The 13,507-nt window shown below is 51.2% G+C and overlaps 1 protein-coding gene across 1 annotated transcript in view; it reads left to right on the forward strand.

Moving 5' to 3' along the window:
• Positions 1-255: 255 nt before the first annotated feature.
• Positions 256-13,507, forward strand: part of LOC122371062 — a 28,097-nt gene continuing 14,845 nt past the window's right edge. Inside the window, exons 1-6 of the mRNA XM_043347134.1 lie at positions 256-533; positions 3,876-4,611; positions 4,879-5,963; positions 6,225-6,431; positions 8,531-8,649; positions 8,974-9,201. Coding sequence (XP_043203069.1) covers positions 422-533; positions 3,876-4,611; positions 4,879-5,963; positions 6,225-6,431; positions 8,531-8,649; positions 8,974-9,201 — 2,487 coding nt within the window. The 5' untranslated portion in view covers positions 256-421. The remainder of the gene's footprint in view (positions 534-3,875; positions 4,612-4,878; positions 5,964-6,224; positions 6,432-8,530; positions 8,650-8,973; positions 9,202-13,507) is intronic.

The following is a 13,507-nucleotide window of genomic DNA, read 5'->3' on the forward strand; positions in this document are numbered from 1 at the left end:
AATATTTAAAAAAAATACCTGCCCTCATCAACACCTCATCTAATCTAACCTCATCCTCATCTAACAAGGCCCTAAAAGCAAAAACCGTTTGAATAACAATGTAATATTTTGCAACCGCTGCACCATTACTGTCACGTACGCTATCCCTAGATTGGTTGCTGGTAAGTAGTGGTTGTCGTCATCAACTCGTCATGCAGCAGCTGATTGGGATGGGCGGGGCCTATTTTTATCCAGACGATAGAGAGAGCCCATAATTGTCCCAGTGAATCAGTCTGGGTTATATGCTTTGACTGACAGCCATGGTGGCCAGTTCAAGTTTTGAAGTCTACTGTGCTGAGATTAGATGTGCCAAGCTGCATAATTGTATCTTGAAAGTACTGAATGCTATAAGAGATCATTGACATATTTTGTCAAATCAATTATGGAAGGAAGGAATCAAGCTGAAGTAAAGGAACGACTGTTTTCTGAGTTCATACCCTTAGACATTGATGCCACAGTCATTGAACTTGTCATTGATGAGCTGAACTGCAATGGTAAGATACTGTATCTTTCTAAGATATGTAAATTTTTTAAAGGTTTAAGTTATAACTTCTTACCAAGACTAAGACAGAAGCGTTGAGTTTGTATTTTATCAAATATATTGATTTTTAAGTTGTATTTGCCTTGATTTGCTTGATAGAAATAATTGGAAGATTCATTTTGCTCTCTGGTATCAGTATGTACCTACCCAGCTTTGAACTTGGCTGTTATGCTAAGCTGTGATGCTTCTAAACAAGGTCTACCCAGGGGTACAGATGCAACCTTCCAGCTTTGTTGGCTTGTTAGTTTCCTGCCTAGCTCAACATGTCACCAACTAAATGTTCTATTTTTTCTTGCCTGTATTCCTTATTTTTGTCCATTGTTCATATCCTAGCTGTTGTGGACTACATAATTTGTTGAGTTGTTTTATAATAATGCTTGCATTATATGAAATATGAATGAATGAATTGGAATTTAACCTAAAAGAAATTGAGCAAGGTTGATCCTAAATGAGAAAGATAAATCTTCAAATATGTATAGCTATATCACTAGTGAGAATTGGAACTTTTCATAGAAATGAATATTTGACACATGCAGGGAATTATAAGATTTTATACTTCAATTATTTATTTTATTTTAAGCTTGATAGTTGATACAGTCAACCATTCAGTGAATATCTCCTATACTTATTGCATAAGGATCCTTCACTGACCCTGCTGAATGCTAAAAAACAAATTATTTATATAAAACTCATATACCTAATTCAGTTTTAAGCCAAAAGCTATACACAGTAGTTACTAGCAGCGTTACCGCTGGCGTCTCGCTGGTTTCCCCAGATTCTCACGAAAATTTCCCTATTTTGAAAATCATTTCCCTAGATGCGGTTATTTTCCTGGAATTTGACGTACTTCCCTCATTTTAACCATTCGTGTTATAGTCGCTGCGTCGTAAACAGCAAAAACTACATTCTGTTACGTTAACGTAAGAGATTCTAATGAAATTGCTGGGATATAGCAAATTACCGTATGTGGTATAACATAAGTGCGTGGTATATCGCAAATTGTGGTGTGTTGCGGGACGCGGGAAACTATACCGTATAGGTAGTGCTGGCGATAAGAGACGAGTCGATGCATTATTTCGTGATTATTTCGCATGCCGTCAGTTTGACCGTAAATAAGTGAAATGCGCTAGAAATTGTAAAAATCGCGCCAAAACAAAAACTTTGATGTAAAAAATTAGCCGCACCCGATATGGTACAATACTAAGCATGGAAGCAGTTTGTTTTGAAATAAAAGCAAGAATCATCTATGCATGCATACATAGGCGCGGGAGCCGGGGGGCAGTGGGGGCAGCTTGCCCCCCCCCCCAACTCTGGGGCCGTGGGGGCGGTGCCCCCACAGCTTTGAGACGGAATACCACACTTTTTTTGCAAATGTTTTCTTCTTTTTTTAAAGCCGAGGGGTGAAAAATAAGTGGCCTAAAACCGGTGAGAGAACTAGATTTGGGGGTACCCTAGGTTGATCTCTATTATGGTGTGCCCCCCAGTCGGAAAGTACATAGTTCCCGCGCCCCTGCATGCATACATAGGTATGTACCCAGTAAACATGCCGACGTCGGCCCGACGTCGGCCGACGTCGGGGTGACGTCGGCAACTCGGCATCAGCATGCCGACGTCGGCCCAACCTCGGCACGACGTCGGCTGGATGTCGGATATGCCCGCATGTTCCGACGTCCAGCCGAGGTCCAGCCGACGTCGGGCCGACGTCGGACCGAGATCAATTGCTGAGGTCCAGCCGACGTCGGGGCGACGTCGGACCGACATCGGCCGCTGTTTTGACCGTTAAAATAATATAAAATACATGTTTCATGTTTCATAAAGAGCTTCTGTATTCAAAATATCCTCAGGAAACTCAAATCTTCCTCCACGCCGCAACCCCCTAATCCGGACTGGACGGGAAACTTTATCCCATTTGGGATTGCCCGTAAGCCGAGCTCGCCCGTAGCCGGGTGCGGTGAGTGTTTGGGGGCTGCTCGGCCTATCCTTTGGTCAGGCTCAGCCCCGGCAACTCACCAGGGCCGGGCCCAGTTCATATAGAAAGGCCAGTCGGCAAGTGTCACTTTGCCAAAGTGGCACTTATCAAAGGGACACTTTGGGAAACGTTGGTGCAGGTGTGTAAGAGTGGCTATATGAATCCATTGTGGGGTCGCCCTTTCCAATAAGTGTCACGTAACAGCAATGGGACCAGGGACTCTATATGAACTGGACCCAGGGTGCTCGCCAAGAAGACCAATGTCTCCATCCTATGATCCTTCCGGCTCTGAAATGGTCTTGTCAGACCGAAAGGGCATAACCCAACAAAACAAACCAATATCGTTAGCTGGCTGCGTGGTGTAGTGGTAAGCGCACTAACCTCGCATTAGAATGACACGGGGTTCGAATCCCATCGCCGGCTGATGCTTTTGGCGTGTTGTCCCAGTAAACATGCCGACGTCGGCGACTGGGGGGCTCGAATCCCGCCGCCGGTTGATATTTTTGGCGCGTTGTCCCAATAAACATGCCGACGTCGGCCCCGTCGGTCCAACGACAAACGATCTCGTCAACCTCGGCAAACGATCTCGGCCCGACGTCGGCTCGACGTCGGCTGGACTTCGGCTGGACGTCGGAACATGCGGGCATATCCGACGTCCAGCCGATGTCGGGCCGAGGTTGAACCGACGATGGGCCGACGTCGGGCCGAGCCTCGGCCCGACGTCGGGCCGACGTCGGCATGTTTACTGGGTAATTCCCCCTATGTATTTAAAACGAGATTATCAAACCTGAATTATGTGAAAAATGTTCTCATATTTATTTCATATGACATGCGGAAGAATAATTCATAACAACAACGATTTCGATTGTTGAAAAAACAACAATTTTTCAGGTTTGTGGTATTTCCCTAGATTTCGTGTGAAATCCATATATCCCTAGATCTTTGCTGATTTCCATAGAAAAGGGAAATTTCCCTAGCAGCGGTAACCCTGGTTACTAGTAATCTTGGTACTTTGTGTTTCATCAGCAGTTATTTTTATAAGTGACATTGAGCCTGTACTTTTGACTTGTTCCACCAAAGAAAGTTCAAAATTAAACACTTTGGGTTTGTGCTTTCTTCAGTTCATAGCCTGTTGAAATAAAATATAAATAATCAAATATCCACTTTTTGACAGAATAAACTGGTAATAGGTAATTTATCAACACTTGTAGTTGATGAGCAGTGCCCAGACAGTGCTGATATCTATGACATCCCCCATGGTGACTGCCATGTGACATATTCCTGGTTATGTTATGATTTATTTGCAGCTGTTTCTGTCCGTTTCAGAGGAGGAGTGTCGCCGCCAGCTCAGCGCCATGACGTCCAATCGGCGCGGCCGTGAGTGGCGCCGGACCGTGCACCCACAGGCGGGCGCCAACCGCAGTCCGACCACCTCCGGGAGCGACCACAGTCCGGCCTCGCCCAGATCGGGCGGCTCGCGCGCGGCGCCGGCCCGCGGGTACGGCGGCGCCGTGGCGCGCGCCCCGCCGCCCGTGCCGGCGCCCCGGCGGCCGCCGCCGCCGCCCGCCGTCCAGGACGCCAACAGCTTCTCCACGCCGCTGCAGCAGAAGCTGGCCGCCGGTGTGCGGCTCCTGGTGCTGATGCGCGGCCTGCCTGGCAGCGGAAAGACGACGCTGGCCAAGCAGTTGGCCGGCCGCGGCGGCCTAGTGGTGAGCGCGGACGACTACTTTGTCAACAGCCGAGGGCAGTACGTGTTCAACCCGGCGAAACTGAGCGAGGCGCACGAATGGTGTCGACAGCAGGCGCGGGCGGCCATGCGCCGCGGCCGGACGCCCGTCGTAGTGGACAACACCAACACGCAGGCCTGGGAGATGCAGCCCTACGTGAAACTGGCGGTCGAGCTCGACTACTACGTGGAGTATGCCGAGCCGACCACGCCGTGGCGCCATGACCCGCGCCTGCTGTCCAAGCGCAGCGTGCATAGCGTCCCCGAGAGAAACATCGAGAGAATGATGTTACGCTTCGAGAGCTCGGATCGCCTCACCGTTGTCGCTCTGTACGGGTGAGTGCGGTAGGGAAAAGGCGCGGGGGTCCGAGAATATGTGCCAGCTTCTGATAACTGAGGAGGGTTGCTATATAATTTACGATCTGAATTTCAGAAGTACACATTTATCCAATTGATGGATGTCAAGCTCTGCATATCTCAATATTCGTTTTATCTGACTGTCTTTGTGTTGTGCATAAGCATCTGCTTTAGTCGCCTGTTTGGTGGATGGTAAAAAGTAGACTCTCCGCAGTCTTACTTACTCCCTCCTTTATTTCTTTACAGGACGATCGGCGAGGTACCGAAGCCGTGGCCGCCTCCCGTCGCTCCAGATAATATTCTGCCGGCGATGGACACGGCGGCTTCCCTGCAGCGCTCGGCGGCGCCGGCCGCCCCCGTCCCCGCCCGTGCCGCGGTGCCGCCGCCGGCGCCCGCTCCGACCCCTGCTCCAGCGACACCGCCGAGACCAAAGGAAATCACTATGGAAGACATGGCGTCCGCCCTGAACAAGCTCAACTGGGCGCAGGCGGGCGCTGAAGCGACCGAGCGTGTGTGGAGCTCCGCCGCCGCCGAGCCTGCTGTACAGAGCGGGACGGCCGTGGCGCTGTCGGCCGCCTTTGGCTCTGTCGTAGCGCGGGAGTCGGCCGAGGCTGGCTGTCAGACGGGCGGCGGCGGCGGCCGGACAGTCAGCCCGCGGCCGTGGCGACCCGCGCCGGCCGCCGCGGACGGCCCCCCGCCGCTGACCGTGCCCCTGCACCGCGGCACCATGACCTCTCCGCCGCCTGAGTCAGTCGACCATCAGCTAGACGGCCTCACCGACCTGTTCCCCACCGTGCCAGCGGCCAACCTGCAGCACATCCTGGACCAGTGCGGCGGCGACGTGGACTGGGCCATCAGCGTGCTGCTCGAGACGGACCTCGAGTCGCTGCAGAACATGGAGCCTCCGCGTGCCGAGGACGGCGCTGCAGCCCCGGCGGAGACCGGGGCAGAGCAACAAGACGTGGGCGACGTAGCAGAAGCGGCCGCCGGACTGGAGACCATGACCCCGCCTCCGCCTTCGGTGGTCGCTCAGGGCGCGCGGCCCAAACAGCCGCTGCAGCTGAGTCGCCAGCTGTCGAGTGACAGCGAGCCAGACGTCATCGTGGAGGACCTGAGCGGCGCGTCATCGGATGACGAGCGCCCGCCGCCGCCGCGCGCTGCTGCTGGTGTCGCCGGTGGCGCGTCGTCGTCGTCGAGCTCGTCGAGCGGTTCTCCGCTGATGGCTCGCCGCCGCGCCGTGTCGGCCGGCGAGCTGAAGCTGCAGCTCACTCCGCGGCTGGCCTACCAGCTGCAGGAGCTGTTCGGACCGACCAAGTTCGGCGTCAGATCCGGTGAGTGACGCGCTGCATGCTTGCTTGTTGAGGAGTGAGGTGGGGAGGGATGCCACTCCTAGCTGGGTAGGGTTATCCTGGACTGCCTAGGTATAATATGGTAAATTAGATGGTCATTTAGACATTGATGTCCATAACTTCCATGCAATTGTTGTTTTTGTATCTGTTTCTGGCGTTCGTATTTGATATCTTAGATTGCTTATTAGGCGTTTTTATCGTAAGATTCCGCAATTTTGACCGTGTCCCCCTTCCTCTGTTCAGAGGCGCAGCTGGCCGAGCTGCCGGCCAGTGAGCTGGCCATCCACCTGCCACTGGAGGTGGCCAGCAGTCTGCACCGCTGCTGGACGGCCGACGCCGAGGCCGCGTTCGACGCCGAGCAGCGCTCGTTCGACGAGCTGGGTGCCAGTCTGAAGGAGCATCTCGATAGGCAGAGGGAGGAGGAAGAGCGCAAAGCTCTGCTGAAGAATGGTGAGTTGGCGTCGCTGGATGGAGTACGGGGTAAAAAGCCGCATGTGACACGCTGAGTACCTTCAGATATTGTATCGATAATTTGTTCGTTCTTGTCTACACCTTTTATCAGTTTATTTCGGTACGTACGCGTCCATTTTAGACCTAGCGGATTCTTTGTAGACATACCGCAAAGCTATTTATCAGTATAGCATTGCATGTCGGCTGTTTATAGCGGTGATCGGCATTAAAGCATTTAATTTCGGCGCAGCAGCAAAAGACGCCCGGTTTCGGCGTGTCCGCATTGTATTTCGGCGATGCTGCTGGAGATTGGAGACGGCCGCACGATATTTAGAACAGCAGCAACCAAATTCGGCGATATTCATTTAATTGCGGCGGTTATTTGGAGGCAGGGAGAGACTTCTCGCTTACAAAATGAACTTGTTGGAGCATTGTTATTAAGTCAAACGTGTTAAAGGTGTTTACTGTTGCCACTGTCTCAATGTCTGGACTTGTGCATGCCTCCGGCCCTCCACCCTCTCCTTTATGGCCGATTATTCCATTCGCATTCGCCAGCGATGAGAATGATTTCATGTCCGTGCTTTCTGTGGGTTAAACAAAACATTAACTTTTATAAAGTACGTACTAACATCACTGCAGAGGTACCTACCTGCTTAAAACGAAGACGGCGGAGAACAAAGCCAGACCGACAGGGTATGCGACTACTGAACTTTGACCTCGCCCGTGCGCCGGAGACGCCCGGTGTCGTCGCGCGGTTGTTCAAAGGATGCGCCGAGCACCAGATGGACAGTCAGACGCTGTTTGATATGTGTGTGTGTGGGGGGGGGGGGTGGCGGGGGCGAAGAAAGATACACCTGCCGCAGCTGCGAGTCTTTTCCATGGGACGGGTTAGACTGTCGGCGCTAAGCCTTTGGTGGTGTTCATGGGGGACGGTGGAGCGGGGTGAGGAGAGACGTGGTGATACGATACGGAATGCTGAATTTATTTTCGTGTCCCTTTGCACACAGTAGGCGAGGGATGTTTGATGTTTCACGCAGGCATGGTTGATCAATAGATCATAACAGGAAGACGTGCGACGATAACCAGTTGGTAGGACTCATCCTGGTATGGTTGATATAATTGCGTTATGTGTGATTGGCATGGTGATTGGTTGTTTTCACGGTGAAGTAAAATAACACCTTCTGATGAAATGGGTTCATGTTTTGGGCAAAGTCTTGGCACACAGTGACAACAGCACAGACATGGCTCATTGAAAGAAAATCGGGGTTTGCCTCGAGTCCAACAACAATTGGCGTTTGCTTTGTCGATTGTCGTCCACCATGTGCGGACAGGAGCGGCCCGGGTAGTGTAATAAAAAACGAAACCAGCCCACTGATGTTATCTTTTAGGATAAGTAGTACTTACTCAATAAAGCTCATCAATTTTTCACATCAGAATTCAAAACGAGAAACAGCGAGACGGCCTTAGGTAGGTACTGTGACGCTAAACAAACCATGGCCTGCTTTTCTCCCCCTGAGAATGTCCCAAAGCCACAAAGCTGTATGACGATTCATTTGATGCTCAAGAAGCGTTCCTGAAAAAAATGAATCATCTGAGCGCCTCCAGTTACCCGCCGAAATTGAATGAACAGTGCCGAATTTGGTTGTTGCTGTTGCTAAATCGCGTGCGTTACCTCTAAACCTGTGCTGGCGCCGCCGATTCTACCTTGCGCTATCGCTGAAAATGGAGCGTTTTGCCGCTGTGCCGAAATTGAATGCTTTACCGCCGACTGCCTAACCTGCGCCGAGATAATATGCGATTCGTGCATATAATATTGCGGTATGTCTACACACATTTCGTTAGTTCTAAAATGGACGATTTCACACCGAATTTAACTGACAAAAGGACGTGTATAATCTCAGGTTCCAATGTCTTTAGGACCGGTATTTGTGATAATGTCTTTTCGGTTCTTCGCTGTGTAAATGCCTGTCTATCTTCTTTCGCACCATTTTCTGGACGCCCCCCAATAATCCTCATATTTGCCCGTTCTCCGTTTCCAATGTCTACCATCTGCCGCTGTTGTGGCCGCCACTGACCTCCCCACTCGTCTCGGTCTCCAGACGAGGAGATCGCCCGCCAGCTGCAGATGGAGGAGGACGGCCGACACGCGGCCGCCAGCCCCACGCCGCGGCTCCGGGAGATCATGGCTGAACAGCAGGCTGTACAACGTAGCGAACAGGTAGAACCTCCGTGTCTAGAACACAACGGTCAGAAGTAGTTTTACTAGCTTACCTTAGCCTATCTCGGTTGGCCCTTGTAGTATTTTTGTCCCACTCAGAGTGGCTGTATTTCTTGTCCTCAGGTGCTCAACTGAAGTGTTTGATAGAGATGTTTCACATGTGTTTTATCGATTAGCAAGCAAAGCGATAAAGGGATAGTTAATCGCCACTGTGCTAAATGCTTCCCCAGCTGCGCAGGAGACTTTACTTAGTGATGTATCACATCTAAGCGAGGATATTTTCACCCACTCGGCCGTCCCCTCTAACCTCCCACCGCTGCACAGGCGCAGAGCAGCTGGACGCCGGCCACCCAGGCCGACCGGCTGACCCGACAGCGACTGCGAGAGGAGTTTCCGGGGGTGGACGCCAGCTACCTGGATGAACTGCTCGACATGCACGAGGGCGACTACAAGCAGGTGCTGCGGGTGCTTCAGGGCACGCGCGGCGAGCGTCCGCTGCGCACCGCGTCCATCCGGGCGCCCTCGCCGCCGCCGCTGCCGCGACCCACTGCGGTGAGTCGACCGCCGCCCGCGCGCCGCGGAAAGTCCTGGTCGCCGCCGCAGACTAGACGCCGAAATGAGTGGCGGGGAAAACGCTGGAATGCAGCTAAGACGGAAACGCTGACGGAAAAGGTAAGGTGTGGGTGGGTGATACGGAAATGAATAGGATGGGAACAGCTGGGGCCGGAATATGCCTGGACATTACTGGAATAATGAGGTAAAATGATGGTAAGGTTGCAGACATGTGCATGGATCTGCAAAAATTGGATCTGGGATCCATTCCATCACAGACCTATGCCATCATAGACCACTGTATGCCAGCATACAGAGGTCTATGATTCCGTATTTCTTAATCCTCAGTTGAAGACGGGGCTCATAGATTCAACTTCCACATGGTTTGCACAAGCCGATGTTTCTGTTTATGCATGTTTGCTGTTTATGCAAGTTCTTACGTCAAGTGTTCGTAATTCATACGTGTGTGACACTTTGAGGTATAATCATCCAGGATCAGTGAATAGAATATGATGAGCCACACCAATCCTACTATGCATTTCAGACCCCATGAGACCCTGTTTTTCGGCGATAATTTATTTAATATTTATCCAATTGGCTTCAAATTTTCGCAAAACACATTTCAGCTCAAGCGCCAATTTTCGCTAATTTGGTCTCTTAACAAAATATCAATTGTTAGGGTACTTGTCGTTGCCTCGTAATGTTAAAATCAGCTCCGTAAATTCGTCAGTTGAGTAGAGGCTATCCGTACGTAGGCGTGACGTCACAGGCACGTGACCATTAAGCTCCGCCCTCCCTCCCGGCGGACGGAGCGGTGACCTTGGCCGGTCAGTCGGATGCAGGGAGGCACCGGTTCTGACGTCACACGAAAATATCAGTCGGCTGGTTGTGGCACCGCCCCCTGCCGGCGCGACTGTGCTGCCACCTAGCTAAGCCTAGTCAGCCTAGGACGGGACGGTTTTACTTTTTCTCGTCGAGTGGGGCAGCTTGCGACGACACTCGGTCGACATAGCTGTGCTGCAACATACCCCAGGTTCGGAGTCTCTCGGACGGCCAATCCTGTTCCATAACTACAGCTAAGTCCCCGCTGACCTTAACCAGGATTGGCCGGACGACGTTGAATCTTCGTAGTTCGAGAGACACCGAACCCGCGGATAGTCTGTCGAAGCCTTGGCGGCTGAAGAAAGGCTAGACATATCTCACTTGATTTTTGCGTGGCTAGCCTCGCTTCTGTAGTTTTGCTTCACAGCATTCCACGTCCTATTGAGTTTCCGGTTGCGTAGTACACGACCACGTTCAGAAACTTGATGTCTTTTAGATACATCACGCAATGACAAACTTTTGGCAGCATTTACATTTGTTGCCTGCATATTTTGGTGAGAAAAAATCACTATCGCAGTAGTACAATCAAGACATACCACAAAGGATCAGAGCTAAAGCAGCGTTATTAACCAAAAGTGTATTGCATTGATCACCAGCATGTTCGTAAAATAAAATACATCACGAATAAAGATGACAACCAAGCCGGACCAGGACACTTATAACAAACATGAACGCTAAAGTGGCAACACAAATGAAAGAGAGAAGATGAATCTGCCCTTCGCAATCGTCAACCTAAAATAAAACTTCAAATATACAACAGACTTCTGTGCATTAAAAGAACATGAATATACTCGCTTTGTCGTCGACACATAATGGGAACATCCTGCCGGTCCAGCCAAACAGCGCGCCCGCCTTCGAGTAGGAAATAGCAGCGGCCGCAGAAGTGGCCAACAGATACATTGTTCGTCACGCCACCTGCACTGGAACGTACCAGCTATTTAATCGTGAAATGTAGCTAGCCATCCAAAAATGTTGCACTACACCAGCACTACCGCACAGTTAGCAGATAGGTACGGACCGCAGGTCCTGGTCTCTGTCTCTTCCGAGTACGGTCTCCGGACCGGTGACCAGCGCCACCATCTCCGCGCGGTAGCTGTAGCACAGCTCTCCGGCCGGGGCCCGCAGTTCCTCGATCTCTTCGTCCAGCCAGACCAGCACGGCTCCCGCCCAGCGCCTGAAGACTCCGCCCTCCACAGATCCGTCGTCCAAAGCCGGACAGCACACAGGGGCAGGAACGCGAGGTGCAGCGTAGCCACGCTTTCCCTTTCCGCCGCCGTGGCCCCAGCCCGGATCGGGCACACGTCCAACCGGAAGATGACGCCAGCCGTCTGTTGCCACGGTGGGATTCTCGCTCTCGCCCAGGCCTGGCAGCCTCGCAATCTCCAGCCTCGGACCGAAGGCAGGCGCGCCGGTGCCGAGGCCTCGGCGGTCGCGCGCAGGGGGTCCCCTGATGGCAGACCCAGCGCCCTCCCCAGCAGCCTGGCAGCCGGCGTCCAGCTTCTCTCCTCCATCGGAGAAAGTCGGGCTCCCGCCATTAGTCCGTGGCACGGTGTTGAGCGCGGACACAGGTGATGATGCGGCCGCCTCCCGCAGTCCTCGCTCCAGGAGATTCACGTGCGAGGGGGCGGCCGCCGGCAGCCACGCGACGGCAGCGTGTTCGAGCGCCCCTCGGACGTAACCGATTGACCACCGTACTAAGGGCACCCTCGTCCAGGCCCCAGCTATTCAACCAGGTCGACGGCGCCGTAGCCGTCAGAACCTGGTGATCACTCGAGCCACGCCACAGAGCTCACGCCTCAAAGCGGTTGGCTCTCCGGTTCTCGGCATCCGGCATCCGCAGTGATTTGGCGTAGCCAGGACACGTGAGATGCTGGCCTCAGTCATAACCGGAAAGCCTGTAAAAAAAAACAATATGTGATTGACAAATGGAAATATATTGTATGCATAGGGTTGAGAAATCATGACACACACTGCATTGTGACAGAAGATAGTTTAGCGTGATTGGCAGATGAGGGACTTATTGTAATAAAACAATAAACAATTGAGGCATTGATTTGATTTTGTAGGTAGCTACCTACCCTTCTCATATGAATCTGGATGATTTGTACCATTAAGAAAAAAAACAACATAGGCCTAGGATCGGGCGGGGGATGTCCCCACTTTTCAGCTATGCTAATTTTTAAAGTAAAATATTTATTTTTCATTTAAATTCAAAACTAAGAGCAAGAAATTGTTCGGCAAGGTGAGATGAGCAGGAAACTACAAAGAATTTGTTCATAGGGGTATTGGGGTTCCCACAAAGTGACAATGAAGTTCTCTGCCACCCCCCCCCCCCCCACACACACACACACTACGTGAGGTTCCTGCGCCCATGGAAAAAAACACATTGCATTATGTGCATCAACACTTAAAGGGACCCTCCCACCTTCAAAAAAGTTAATGAATTGGCACGAAAGTGATGTCGCTCGGTTCAGAAAGAGCGAAAACGAATATCTACCAAATTTCATCGAAAAATATTCACCGGTTTTCAAGATATTAGACTTTTACTTTTGTTTACTTTTTGGGATCTCCGCTGTTCCTAGCGACTTAATTTGAAAGTGCGGCATTTGTTGCGCGCAAAGCAGCATATACCACCGCGTGCTACCAAACGTTTTAGTAAAAGATTTAAAAATCGTTAGATCTCCGCTGACGTCACAAATTCTAAGGGGGCATACCAATGCACTAGCCCCTTAGAATCCGAAAACTGCAAGTTTGAAATTCCATATCTCCGAATTAAAGCATTTGTCGATGTTGTGAGTGCCCAAACCGGTATTTGCAGGCCATGGCCACCAATTTGGCTATCTCAACTCAAAACTAATGTTAAGGTGGGAGTGTCCCTTTAACCCTTGCACTTAGAGAGGGCCACAAAGCCCACTATAAAGCCCACAAGACACCACCTGAAATCAAAGCATGACAAATGATAGCATGTAGGCACCTGACCTACTATAACCTACTGAACCAAACATACCCCATATATCAATATGGATGTGTAGATAAAGTATGAATGGTAGGTTGATACCAAGGCTGTTTAGTAGGTTGTAGGCATGCTGACAGGATGAAAGATGGGTATTTGTTCAAAAAATATCTGATCTACAGTTCATATGAATATGCAACATGGGGTCCAGACTGGAAAAAATACACGTTATGCCGAATATGTCCGGCGTAGTGGCGGGATTGCGCCGAAAATTTAAGCGCACGTCCGGCGTAACTTCGCATGCGCCGAATTCAGCGCATGGCGGCGGACGAATTTTTCGGTGCAGGGCGGTCTCATAATTTTTTGGCGAAAGACAGTCACCGAATTTATGCGGTACGCTGGTCAATCTAGCAGCAGATTCGCCCCGTGGGCAGCTCTGGAGAGGTTGCAGGACGAAACGTCCCCGCCCCG

This window comes from Amphibalanus amphitrite, unplaced genomic scaffold (assembly GCF_019059575.1).
Source record: "Amphibalanus amphitrite isolate SeventyFive unplaced genomic scaffold, NRLGWU_Aamphi_draft 001199F_arrow, whole genome shotgun sequence".
In the NCBI taxonomy this organism is placed as follows: Eukaryota; Metazoa; Arthropoda; class Thecostraca; order Balanomorpha; family Balanidae; genus Amphibalanus; species Amphibalanus amphitrite.